Consider the following 14,781-nt stretch of genomic DNA (forward strand, 5'->3'; position numbering starts at 1 on the left):
AACTTACAATAGTACCTTCTTTATCATCTCGTGGGAGGAGGATCAGCTACAAAGGGAGAATGAAGCCTGGTTTATTGGGGCTTCGGATCAATGGGATGAGAGGGAGGTTTGCTTCGGCCAGAAGATGGAACAATAGATTCCCAGTACTGACGGCCGACCCTGAAAGGAGGAGACATTGCCATGACTTCTCAATAGGTTTTTAAAGAAAAGTAATACGTTTACCTATTCTTTACATTATCGAGTTGTGCGTTCCTAAAAATTACACCAATTACTGTGATCTGCATTCATATAATAATTAATTGGCAATATTGGTTTTAATAATATTTTGCAGGAAGGTGCCAGATAATTTTCGATCATTCTTTCATTCATTCTTTGTAAAAATGGTATGAAAACTACCATGTTAATATATTGCATCCAAACATAAAAAACAGAATATAAATTACATAATCCGAGCTTACATTGTTGAGTTTAAATGAATAATTTCAGAACATGCCATGGCGTTATCATATGGCTAGCCTTTTTTTCATTCATCTTCTTGCCTTGTAACCATGTAACCGATGCTGTTGTCAAAATTTAAGTGATCATATTTGTGAAGTATATCCCTCTAACTGTAGGCCTATGATTACGAACAAGTAATAGGCTACTTAGAATTCGCCACAAGAGTTAGCTCTTCCATACAAATTACAGAATAATATCTTTTACCGAGGAATGATCATTATCAGTTTACGCTGCTCTAAAACATAAGATAAAAAATAACAGTGCTACTATAGTGTGAGGTCTACCGCCATATGTCGCCTACCCAGGTTGAGGGTGAGGTCTACCGCGTGACCACAGCTCCTAAATCAGTTTTTCCCTCGGCCTAAAAGAGATATCATCGATTGAGGGTACTGAAAATGTTGCTGAAGGAGTTTTATAGAAGAGTCATTCTGACAGAAGAAGCAGCACTCGCCTTTTTAAGAGAGCACAATCTCTTGGATACAGTTCAAGAAGCACATCTATTTGTGTCATTGTTAGAAGATGTACGAAGTGTGTATCGCTTGAATAAATGTATGGAAATATATGATAACCTGTTTGATGTATGAAGAATGTATCGCTAGAATAAATGTAAGGAAATATATGATAACCTGTTTGATGCACGAAGAGTGTATCGCTAGAATAAAAGTATGGAAATATATGATAACATATTTGATGTACGAAGAGTGTATCGCTAGAATAAATGTATGGAAATATATGATAACATGTTTATTTTTACCTTTATTCCTTTTTTTTTAATTTAATTAGAAATCCAATGATCTATTTAAGTCATTTCTAAGATATGTTTAAATCAAGTGTTTATTGCTTAAACAAATGTATGAAATGTGTTTTATCTATGAGGGACGAATAATTCAGCAGTAGACTTTACGCTATAGTACTAACGGGAGGTAGATCTTACGCTATAGTGTGGTAGACCTTACGCTATAGTAGCACCGACTAGGCTGTGACAGGTTGTAAGGTTGAAAATAAGTTTTTTCAGTTTCAATTAATAGTGCTGTGTAATGACAGTGCACGGCAACCAATTAATCGATCACAAAGACTTACCTTTTCCTAATGAATGGCGAGGAGCTAAGGACGTTGTTTTGACCCCAGGGCTTGTTCTTAGCACTCCCGGCGGGCCATTTCCCGCGCTCTTCGGCTAATTCCTCGGCGATTGCCCGAATATGATAGGCTTCGAACCCACAGCATCCACCGACGTATCGTACTCCCAAGTCATACGCTGCTCTGGCGTACTTATGGACGTCGAATCTCGACACCGTTCTGGCTTCCATTGCTGTTTGTAAGAAGTGGAAGGGAAGAGAGGGCAATAAAGTAGGTTGATTGGAAGCTCAATTGTCTACTGATCTTTGTACAGCTGGCACTTGGTAGCACTATGTTCTGGTAAATTGAAATAAATAGAAAATTAACACATAAAAGTAGAACCGCCAAATTACAAGATAAATTTCATTAAAAAAAAAAAAAAAACTACGGCATGAGTGTACTCTAAGATCAATGACATCATTATTCAATGAATATAGTTAATATATATATATATATATATATATATATATATATATATATATATATATATATATATATATATATATATATATATATATATATATATATATATATATATATACTGTATATACTGTATGTCTGTATATATATATATATATATATATATATATATATATATATATATATATATATATATATATATATATATATATATATATGTGTGTGTGTGTGTGTGTGTGTGTGTGTGGTGTATTTATATACATAATATATATTATATATACACTGACACACCCACAGACAGACACACACATACATACATACATATATATATATATGTATATATATATATATATATATATATATATATATATATATATATATATATACATATACATATATATATTATATATATATATATATATATATATATATATATATATATATATATATATATATATATATATATATATATACATACATGCATATATATATATATATATATATATATATATATATATATATATATATATATATATATATATATATATAGGCCTATATATATATATATATATATATATATATATATATATATATATATATATATATATATATATATCATCATCATCATCATCTTCATCATCCTTTAAGCCTATTGACTCAAAGGACCTCGGTTAGATTTCGCCACTCTTCTCTATCCCGAGCTTCTAATTCAATACTTCTCCATTCATCATCTCCTACTTCACGCTTCATAGTCCTCAGCCATGTAGGCCTGAGCCTTCCAATGGTGTCATCATAATTTGGCACTCGAGTAATCTCTCTTATAGTTTCATTTCTAATCCGGCCGTGCCATTTAACTCCCTATATTCTTCTGAGGGCTTTGTTCTCAAAGGCTGGTAGTACGGTACGAAATGTTTTCCGCACTTCGTACTTGGTTGAACTACTATACAGTAATTTCGTGTAGATACCCTTAATTATTTTTTCATACCGTACAGTAAGGAAAAAATAACCTACTGTAATTCCATACTCTTATTATACCATAAGCTAGTACAATCTAAGTCATTAAAATTCCCTCTTTATGGAAATTCCAAAGTTAATCAGTGCAATTTAGTACGGGAACTTTATTTGTGCATGTGTCTATATTCAGGTTTAATAATCATAATATTGATAAAAATAATGATGATGATGATGAGACTATTAACAATAACAGCAATTATATCAATATTCATGATAAAACTAGTAATAGCTAATAGTACTGCCTAATTATAAAAGAACTATTACCGCTGCTACGACTACTCATGCTACTACTATTGCCATTAATACCACTATTACTGCTAATACCACTGCTATTACTACTAGTAATAATAAGAGATACAAAACTTTGTTAATTTATAAATACTATTCTTCTGTTTTCGAAATTGGCCAAGAGTATTCACATAAGGATTCATGAAACCTATTTTTCTAAGACACTATTTATTTGGTACATGTAATTACTATGCATGAAATCTTACTCAAAATATTTCCCAATACTATGATCCTTTGCATAATAAGTGTTCCAACCATGAACTCTTCTCTCAAAAATCTTAGTAAGAAAAAGAAAGTATAGAATAGTCTAACCACCAATGGAACTTAAACCAATACTTGACGTTACCAAGTAAGTAATAAAAAAAAAATCATGTCAACATTAATAATGGCAGCATGTATCCGGAAAATACCTTTCATTAACGACTTTCTTCAAATCAAACATATTAGTTAAGAGTGATTATGTATTAACCATTAGGAACATGAGGGTAGCTATTATTATCCTTCATACCTAGTTTCAATTCATTTAGAATGGACCTCAACCCGGAGAATATGCACTACTGTACTGTATATACTCACTTAGGTGGCAGAAAGTGCAATAAATGGAGTAGCTCGCATGCTTTTAATATCTTGTGTTACTGTTCGTGTTTACGTGCGTGGCTAAAGAAAGAGAAAGAGAGAATTTTCTGAATTTATAATCTCTGTTTGATCAATTACATGCATGTGCCTGTATGTACGTTTGTGTGTGAGTGAGTGTATTTGTGGAAAGAATAGGAAAAACTTATCTCTAACAACTACGATATTAAGCAAATACATATTCATAGCAATAAGTATCAACAGGATCAAGATTTGCCAACTTTCACATACCTCTTTAGTCTTATGGGGGATAACAAAGCTAAATAAAGGTGGCTGATTTCGGTAAAATCTAACAGTGAAATACATATAGGACTGAAGGATTTAGCAAGCAGGCTATGTAACAACCTAACTGAATGTCATGTCACATTATAAAGTACAATTTTCTGTTTGCAGGTCATACTTTCACCGCTAACACTGACATGGATCTATAGGTGACAATTTAGGACATGACATTCTGAATATATATATATATATATATATATATATATATATATATATATATATATATATATATATATATATATATATATATATATATATATATATATATATATATGAGATTGAGATACCTTAACGTGGTAAAAAGTTTTTGTATATCGTCATGGTCAGGGAAGCTGTATTAATCAGGGCTGCCCATACAACGTTGGGTTGATATGAGCGATCAGACAAAAATCTCCCACCATCACTGATCAGCAGTTAGCCAGCGTGGTGATAGAAACTGGTCAAACCTAGGCATGAATGAGGACATGCCTGAGACCTTAGTCGTCCTGCAGTGGAACAGAAATGGCTGCATTTGTTGTTGTTGTCGTTTATATATATATATATATATATATATATATATATATATATATATATATATATATATATATATATATATATATATATATATATATATATATATATATGTATATATATATATATATATATATATATATATATATATATATATATATATATATATATATATGTATACATATATATATATATATATATATATATATATATATATATATATATATATATATATATATATATATATGTATATATATATATATATATATATATATATATATATATATATATATATATATATATATATATATATATATATATATGTATATATATATATATATATATATATATATATATATATATATATATATATATATATATATATATATATATATATATATATATATATATATATATATATATAGCGTGTATGTATGTGCTTTTTTTGTATAACTTGAATTCCAAGTAAAGTAAGGTGCTTGTTCAATTGGCAGACATTATTCCTCTCGCTATATTATACGAATCAACACTTGATAAAACATACTCCACTTTCAGTTGTCATAAAAACCAACAAGAATTAAATTCATTATGTTCCTAAGTAGGACTCCCGGTACTAGTAACACAAAGAAAACAAACATACAAGGCAACATATTTGTAATGAACAAAATGAATAGGGATTCTTTCTTTTCATTGTTTTGTTTTGACAGTTTTGACTTTAAATCGTTATCCTTTTTCAACTATATCTACTTGTTCAGTCTACATAGGAGAAAAATAATCTCACCAGCAAGTTAGAGAAACTGGTTATATCGGAATATTTTTCAGTGCTCCTGTGGCTAATAGGCCTATAATAATTAAAGAACAGATTACTTAGCCCAACAACATGATCAGTACTAGGCAGAGGGCACGTTTACAATCAAGCAGAGTAGAGAAGCCGAATAAACAGTATTAGATTATAAGGGTAATGCTGCAAATGTTTGTAAAGTGATGCCTCAAGAATTACACACAGACATATCAATTAAGTAATGCAAGACATACACATACACACATGCATTGAAATTCAAAGTACCTTAAAGAACCATTTTTGCTGTCACTCAATCGTCCAAGTATGAATTAGTAATTGCTTATACAGTAGATATAGCTAAGTCTAAGGTACGGCACGGTACGGTACGGAATTTTGCCCATTTTTCCCTATCTGAATCGTACTATACCGTACTTAAGCAAAATTACCGTACGTAATTCCGTACCGTACTTTTAGACTAAACATCAATCTTACCGTACCGTACTCCATACTATATCTTACCGTAATGCCAGCCTTGAGTCCAAGATTCGTGTCCATACATTTAAAACCGATCTCAGTAAACTGATATATAGCCTGATTCTTATTTGTAAGTTTATTCGATTTCATTTCCGAGTTTTACTTAAACTCCAATTCTAACAGAGATCATAGTTCCTGAATACTTAAACGATTCTACCTCATTAATTCTTTCTCCTTCCAATGATATTTCCTCTTCCATTGTATATTCCGTTCTCCTCATCTCTGCCTTTCTTCTATCTATCTTGAGCCCAACCTCGTGTAATATTTCATGCACTCTGGTAAGCAAGTATTGCAAATCCTGTGGTGTTCTGCTAGTAAGAACAGCATCATCAGCATACTCTAGGTCAGCTAATTTCTTATTACCAATCAAATCAAATCCTTTTCCACCATCCCCAACTGTTCTACACATTACAAAAACCATGAGAAGGATAAACATCATAGTTGGCAACACATTCCCTTGGAGTACTCCGCCGTTCACTGGAAATTCATTTGATTAGACTCCACTAACATTAACTTTGCACTTCCTATGCTCATGAACAGACTTAATCAAAAATCCATATTTAACAGGAACTCCATAATTACACATGGCTCTGCACAAAATTGCCAGTGAACCTGACAAAGGCTTTTACATAATCCACAAATGCCATCAAAAGTGGATTACTATATTTTATGCATTGCTGTACAATATATCTCAAAATGAAAATTTCCTCAGTAAATTGTCTACCTTTTCTAAATCCTGCTTGTTCATCTCCCAGGTTTCCATCAACCTTTCTCTCTGGGGTCTTTAGTATAAGCATACTATATATTTTCATGACAACTAATGTAAGTTGATACCCCTGCAATTAGTGCAATCAGCCAAGTCTCCTTTTTTAGTCATTTTCACCTGCACTCCTAACTACCATTCATCAGGTTTTGCCTCTCCATACCACATTCTACAAAATAATCTTGTAAGTATTCTGGGAAATAACTTCATTTTCCACCAGTATCATCTCAGCAATTATTCCATTGTAACCAGTGGCTTTCCGTCTCCTGAGTTTTTTAATGACAGCTTCGACTTCAAACACACTGAATTCATTCATGGACACATCAAGGTCTTCCTCATCTTCAGGTGTATCAATCAAATTACCCCCTTCATGTCTCCTATTCATGTCCTCGCTAAAGTGTTCCATCCAACGTGGCCTTTCTTCACCTTCTGTCCTCGTAAGAGCTCTATCTCTCCTTTTGAAGGGTATATGCTTCTTCTTTGGCCCAGTAGAGATATCATTAATACTTCTATAAGCAATTCTTACAACATAGCCACCTGTGAAGAATTTTCTTCACTCTTCTTCTTTCAATCGTATTTTTAGCTCTCTTCTACTAATACTATAGCTACCCCTTAAGCGTTCTCTCCTACATTCAATTTTCTTTAACGAAACATAGGAAGGACTATTCTAAACTTAAACTTGTTGACAGTGGCGCACGCCATGCTCGTGACGTCACAGCGTAGATACGCACAACAGATGGCCTTAGTGGTAACCCCGGCGTATGTTGGTTCTTTCCTTAAACTACATGGGTCGAGATTAAATTCCTAAACTGCATTTTTTATATAAATTACAATACTGCTGAATTAATGCATCTTATATTTCTCAATACCAATTAAGGTTTGTTAATTTTAAGATGTATGCCCATAGCACCAGTCCATTGCTAATTAATCATTTTAAATATAAATTTTTAGCAAGCCAGAATAGGTAGGATTATTGTATATATAAACTCCCTTAGAGCAGCAAGATTTCTCTAAAGTATTCAGTACAAAATCCTGCCTCCTCTGCACTCCTTGCAACAATACATTGCCCTGTCCTGAAGTCCCGATATGGCACCCCCAATGGATTACCGTGCGCATCATGACCGTCACTTGTTTGGCAAGGTGAAGCCAGGTGATCTCTTCGACTTTAGCGTCGACCCCTTTCAACGAGAAGCTGCCCTGGCCTACTGACCTGCCTGGTCATTGAACCCGTGTACCTCTGGCTCACCTCCCCCCCTCTCTCTCCCAAAACTCGACTCACAAAAGATTGCTGCCGGTCGGAGAGATTGAGAAGAAGAGGACCCTGGGATACCATAGTTGTAGCCAACGAGGATTCTTGGGGTGAGCCAGGCAAGAGTGCAACGTGCCAATTAGTGCGACAACCGGGTCAACAGCTATCACGGGCATAGGACTAATCTCAAAGGAGTGCAGGTACTACATCAATGGCCATAGTTATTCCCCCATTATTTAGCTTAGACTAATTTTAACTTGATAGGGAACCTGGCTTTTACACTATTCGGACTGTGTGCGGTGGGATTGTGTGTAAATATTTTTCCATTATTATTTCTTGCTTGGAGACTAACACAGTCTCTGGGTCACATGGGCCACGTGTCCGACCCCATTTCGATATTTTATTATTGCAGACCACGTGTCTAACTAACTAATTTTCATCATTTTGAATTGCATTCTTTTGATACCATTTTTTGTCTTTGTTAAGATGTCCGTTTCTTTGATGTAAATTTGTGAATAAATCAATATTAGGTTAATTAAACCTTCTTAGTATTTTTGCTCCCTCATTTATTTAATGTTTAAACTGGGAATATTTGAAGAGTAAATCTATAGGTGGTAACAGCGAGAAACTTTGCATTAATATATTTGCTTCGAAGGTAAAGATCCTTATCTTTAAACTTTTAAACTACTTTACATCACTGCTCCCATTTTGGATTTTGTCTGATTACATTAACGTAAAATACCTGTCCAGCATTTCATTGGGGTAGCTGGGACGGAGCCGGAACAGAGCCTGAGAATGAGATGACTATAGACCTGACAAAGCTAGAGTAGGCCATAAATTATTGATATTTCTACGTGTGGAGTACTCCGGCCTCTGGACAGTAAATTTCCCTTTTGTATTTGAGAGTGATGGTTAGTGAATTGTGACAGTAAAGTATTAGCAGGGTGTTTGTGCCCCGAGAGTAAGTGCTCATATCCTCCCCTGTTGAACTTTATGTAACTGTTAAAAGGAGACTTTCCCGGACTAAGTTCCCACTCAGAACATACCATAAAAAATTCTCCACACGAGTGGTCCTTCGAACCGGATCTTTTACCTTTGACTTGTGAAGCATTAACGTAATTAATCAGCTTGATTAAGCATATAGTAACTCGCTATATCACTTACCCACACGCACACAGCCAGTTTGTCGAATGTGTAATGCCCAGACTTTAATTGGGAAGAGAAATTTGTAATCATCATGATGTTTTTGTATCAACCACGTGTTTAAGGAAAGAGCTACGTAATCAGGTTAATTTTTTGCTTGAATGTTCTCTACAGAAAGACTAGAATTTGTCGTAGGAACTTCGCTTTGTCTCGGATCCGTTCACTTACGTGTTGTGGCGGAATCCACTTATACCAGAAAGTTCTAAGCTACTTGAACTAAGGTTTTTTGTTGTTTAGACGACCGTGTTTACTGCTCAGCTAGAGCGCCGGTGTACTCGTTCTGTCAACTAATTTTGCTAGCTAAGCATCTAATTTGTAACATTTTGTACCTTGGTCTACCTTTCTTTGTGTCGTTTACCTTCCCTAACCAACCTTAACTTTTCTAACTAACGTTTCCCGTATACCTAGCACATGTCCTTGTCCTACAGAGCGAATTGGCGTAACATAATTTTAAGTGTTCTTACGAGTAACGTAGAAACTTAACCCCAAGTCCGTTTCATTCCACGTGTTTGTTCCGAGATGGCGGATCTTGTTTACAGCCCAAACTAAGGGTGCGTAATTGTTTGCTACCGTAAGTGAATTACTGCGTGTAGTTCATTTAATTTCCTTTAGCGAGGAGATATTATTTGTGTCCTTTATCGACGATATTTTTGTTTTACCTCCGCGTGAGGGAAATCTCATTTTTGTTTAGCCTCCACGAGAGTGCACTTTAAAAGCTAATTCGTTGCCTCGTGCACCTATCTACATTTTGAGTAGTTCAGTGGCTGCCCCAGTGCGCCCGTAATTGTGAAATTGTCACAACAGTGTCAGCCTCGACCTGTTACTTTAACTTTTAACTTAATACTTTGCATTCATAAGCCCATGTGCTTTCTAATGTTTTACTTTCAAGTAACTTGATTCAATCATTTATCGCCAGGTGCGTATATAATTCATTTTAGCAAAGTCTTTAACGTCACGTGACCTGGGCATCGTCTGCTTTGTTGGACCCGGTCACTTTGAATTTTAAAGTAATTTCATGATTTATATGTTTTTTGTCCATTTAACCATTTTCCTCCCATCATGAGTAAATTTAAATGTTCAATTATCAACCTTGTAAATTTGTAAAGTTTCATTTTTACATTCCTTTATAATTCAGTTACCCTTTGTTTGCTTCCACGAATCCGTTCATCAAAACGTGGTCATTCCAAGATGGCGGACTTCATGTTTAACGTAAACAACCCTCCACCGCCTAAGGCGGAAACGCTTAGCCCCGAGGAGATTAACGCTAGACTTAAGGAACAGGAATTAACATTCACCTTTGTTTGTGAAGAAGCAGACCTAGCACTTCATGCTCTAGCTTCAGTAGATTTTCCCAACATGGGTCCTGAAGCCATGGGTCATTTTAAAAGTGAAATTAGTAAAGTAAGAGATGAACTTTTTAATTACAAGAATTTTTGGAGACGTCATTACGACCATCCTATTGTCAAATTAAATTATCCCGTGCTTGCTGCCTGTTCAAGTAAAATTGAGATTGCTTTTAATAGCCTCATGGCTCATCCCAATTTAATAATTAAAGATAATCAATCGTGTTCCTCTTCAAGGGTAAAACCTTCAGTGACACGTCCTGTTGTAAACGCTATTAATAGTCCCTTAATTGTTACTTCTAATATATCAGCAGTCAAGCACAATGCTCATAATTTTATATCAATTCCTCAACCTGTAAAATCTTCACATTTCAATACTATGTTGCCAACACGGCATATGATTAGTAATTTTGTGTCAGCCCCACCTGCTCCGTCCTCATCTCCAAACCTTAAGCCGCCAGCGTTTGATCGCCCTCAAGCCCCTTTATCTTTACCGCCGGTGACAGTCCGTCCCGGAGAAAAACTCATTCACAGTCTTAACATGGACCCCCCAAGTGGTAGCGCAAATACCACCAGACTTAACCGTGTGCGTGATAGCCAGCAGAGGCTTGTACCGGTAGAGTCATTCATTAAAGTCGTACCATCCCATGGACCAGTGCTCACGTTGCCTGACTGTCCAGTTCTTAAGCCCGTAACTTCCGCTCCAACCCGTGTTGACGATAAAATATCCACATCAAAATCTGAAACCCGCTCTCAGAACGAGCTGCGTGATCGCAAGGTTAAGACTTTAGTTGTCAGAAAGGAACCTTTTGCGCTGATGATGGATTTAGTGAAGGTCACGCATGTAGACCTAGCACCGGAGCTTAGAGCCTGTTTACGATTCACCTTGCTTGAGGATAACGGTACATTGAACGTCATTCATTATTTTCATTCTGTTATACATGGCGTAACTTTAAGCATTTATTATTATTGCCAAGTCGTACAGCAGCATTTTCCAGGTCAATCACTTGCTTTAACCTCAAAGCGTAAATTTAATTTTTGCCTTGACAACTTGTCATGTTGCTATAATCCCCCTGACATCTTCAGCTCGTGCTGAAAATAAGTTTTGTTTTTAATGTTCCCATCTTAAACGTTTCTGTTAAAGACGACATCCAAGACCCAAGCTGTCAGAAAAACGATGTCCCCATAGACCTAGTTCGTCTCGATTTATCATTCAGGCTAGTGTCAAATAACTTTTCACCTTTTAACGCCGAGAAGGAGGTAACTTTTCTCCTTTTGTCAGGCGACGAATTCAAAGCTTTCATCACGCCAGTCATTTTATATGTAAAGACATTTCATGTAAAATGTTGGGTGTCAGACAGGGATTGGGATTCACCCCCATAATTTTCAATTTGTCATTTGGCCTGAATTGTTGCTGAACTCGACCGTTATTGGCTTACGTTTTGTTTGCTCTATCCGTACCCCTAGGGTGAGAAGAACTGAGTACTTCTAATCGTTCTATTATTATTGCATCGTACGTTTAAAGTTAAAACTGATCATATGCTTAACTTAACGCTTTCGTGAAGCATTGCCTGCGTGGTTCAATATTCCCCAAATTCACGTGAAAGCATAACTTTTGACTCGATTGATTTCAATTAACGTTAACAGCGTTTTGTTAACTTTAAATGGACGTTGATGTGAGAACAACTTCACTCATCCTTCAGCCAGTAGCCTTATCTCACTCATACTAAGTTACTAACAAGTAGTTGAATCGCATTTGCCGGAACTAACCCCTCTCCCTTTTTTCTCCCCTTTATCCCCAGGGTGTGAAGAATTTTCTTCACTCTTCTTCTTTCAATCGTATTTTTAGCTCTCTTCTACTAATACTATAGCTACCCCTTAAGCGTTCTCTCCTACATTCAATTTTCTTTAACGAAACATAGGAAGGACTATTCTAAACTTAAACTTGTTGACAGTGGCGCACGCCATGCTCGTGACGTCACAGCGTAGATACGCACAACAGATGGCCTTAGTGGTAACCCCGGCGTATGTTGGTTCTTTCCTTAAACTACATGGGTCGAGATTAAATTCCTAAACTGCATTTTTTATATAAATTCCAATACTGCTGAATTAATGCATCTTATATTTCTCAATACCAATTAAGGTTTGTTAATTTTAAGATGTATGCCCATAGCACCAGTCCATTGCTAATTAATCATTTTAAATATTAATTTTTAGCAAGCCAGAATAGGTAGGATTATTGTATATATAAACTCCCTTAGAGCAGCAAGATTTCTCTAAAGTATTCAGTACAAAATCCTGCCTCCTCTGCACTCCTTGCAACAATACATTGCCCTGTCCTGAAGTCCCGATATGGCACCCCCAATGGATTACCGTGCGCATCATGACCGTCACTTGTTTGGCAAGGTGAAGCCAGGTGATCTCTTCGACCTTAGCGTCGACCCCTTTCAACGAGAAGCTGCCCTGGCCTACTGACCTGCCTGGTCATTGAACCCGTGCACCTCTGGCTCACCCCCCCCCCTCTCTCTCCCAAAACTCGACTCACAAAAGATTGCTGCCGGTCGGAGAGATTGAGAAGAAGAGGACCCTGGGATACCATAGTTGTAGCCAACGAGGATTCTTGGGGTGAGCCAGGCAAGAGTGCAATGTGCCAATTAGTGCGACAACCAGGTCAACAGCTATCACGGGCATAGGACTAATCTCAAAGGAGTGCAGGTACTACATCAATGGCCATAGTTATTCCCCCATTATTTAGCTTAGACTAATTTTAACTTGATAGGGAACCTGGCTTTTACACTATTCGGACTGTGTGCGGTGGGATTGTGTGTAAATATTTTTCCATTATTATTTCTTGCTTGGAGACTAACACAGTCTCTGGGTCACATGGGCCACGTGTCCGACCCCATTTCGATTTTTTATTATTGCAGACCACGTGTCTAACTAACTAATTTTCATCATTTTGAATTGCATTCTTTTGATACCATTTTTTATCTTTGTTAAGATGTCCGTTTCTTCGATGTAAATTTTTGAACAAATCAATATTAGGTTAATTAAACCTTCTTAGTATTTTTGCTCCCTCATTTATTTATTGTTTAAACTGGGAATATTTGAAGAGTAAGTCTATAGGTGGTAATAGCGAGAAACTTTGCATTAATATATTTGCTTCGAAGGTAAAGATCCTTATCTTTAAACTTTTAAACTACTTTACATCACTGCTCCCATTTTGGATTTTGTCTGATTACATTAACGTAAAATACCTGTCCAGCATTTCATTGGGGTAGCTGGGACGGAGCCGGAACAGAGCCTGAGAATGAGATGACTATAGACCTGACAAAGCTAGAGTAGGCCATAAATTATTGATATTTCTACGTGTGGAGTACTCCGGCCTCTGGACAGTAAATTTCCCTTTTGTATTTGAGAGTGATGGTTAGTGAATTGTGACAGTAAAGTATTAGCAGGGTGTTTGTGCCCCGAGAGTAAGTGCTCATATCCTCCCCTGTTGAACTTTATGTAACTGTTAAAAGGAGACTTTCCCGGACTAAGTTCCCACTCAGAACATACCATAAAAAATTCTCCACACGAGTGGTCCTTCGAACCGGATCTTTTACCTTTGACTTGTGAAGCATTAACGTAATTAATCAGCTTGATTAAGCATATAGTAACTCGCTATATCACTTACCCACACGCACACAGCCAGTTTGTCGAATGTGTAATGCCCAGACTTTAATTGGGAAGAGAAATTTGTAATCATCATGATGTTTTTGTATCAACCACGTGTTTAAGGAAAGAGCTACGTAATCAGGTTAATTTTTTGCTTGAATGTTCTCTACAGAAAGACTAGAATTTGTCGTAGGAACTTCGCTTTGTCTCGGATCCGTTCACTTACGTGTTGTGGCGGAATCCACTTATACCAGAAAGTTCTAAGCTACTTGAACTAAGGTTTTTTGTTGTTTAGACGACCGTGTTTACTGCTCAGCTAGAGCGCCGGTGTACTCGTTCTGTCAACTAATTTTGCTAGCTAAGCATCTAATTTGTAACATTTTGTACCTTGGTCTACCTTTCTTTGTGTCGTTTACCTTCCCTAACCAACCTTAACTTTTCTAACTAACGTTTCCCGTATACCTAGCACATGTCCTTGTCCTACAGA

At 35.9% G+C, this 14,781-nt stretch overlaps 1 protein-coding gene across 4 annotated transcripts in view; it reads right to left on the reverse strand.

Annotated features, from left to right (window-relative positions):
- Positions 1-14,781, reverse strand: part of LOC137645762 (betaine--homocysteine S-methyltransferase 1-like) — a 152,415-nt gene that overhangs the window by 520 nt on the left and 137,114 nt on the right. For all 4 annotated transcript variants that reach the window (XM_068378669.1, XM_068378666.1, XM_068378668.1 and 1 more), the window contains 2 exons: positions 1,579-1,807; positions 1-159 (listed from right to left, as the gene is read on the reverse strand). The exon at positions 1-159 is cut by the window's left edge and continues 520 nt beyond it. In XM_068378669.1, the coding sequence (XP_068234770.1) occupies positions 72-159; positions 1,579-1,807 (317 nt within the window). In that variant the 3' untranslated portion in view covers positions 1-71. The remainder of the gene's footprint in view (positions 160-1,578; positions 1,808-14,781) is intronic.

This window comes from Palaemon carinicauda, chromosome 8 (genome assembly GCF_036898095.1).
Source record: "Palaemon carinicauda isolate YSFRI2023 chromosome 8, ASM3689809v2, whole genome shotgun sequence".
NCBI classification, from domain to species: domain Eukaryota; kingdom Metazoa; phylum Arthropoda; class Malacostraca; order Decapoda; family Palaemonidae; genus Palaemon; species Palaemon carinicauda.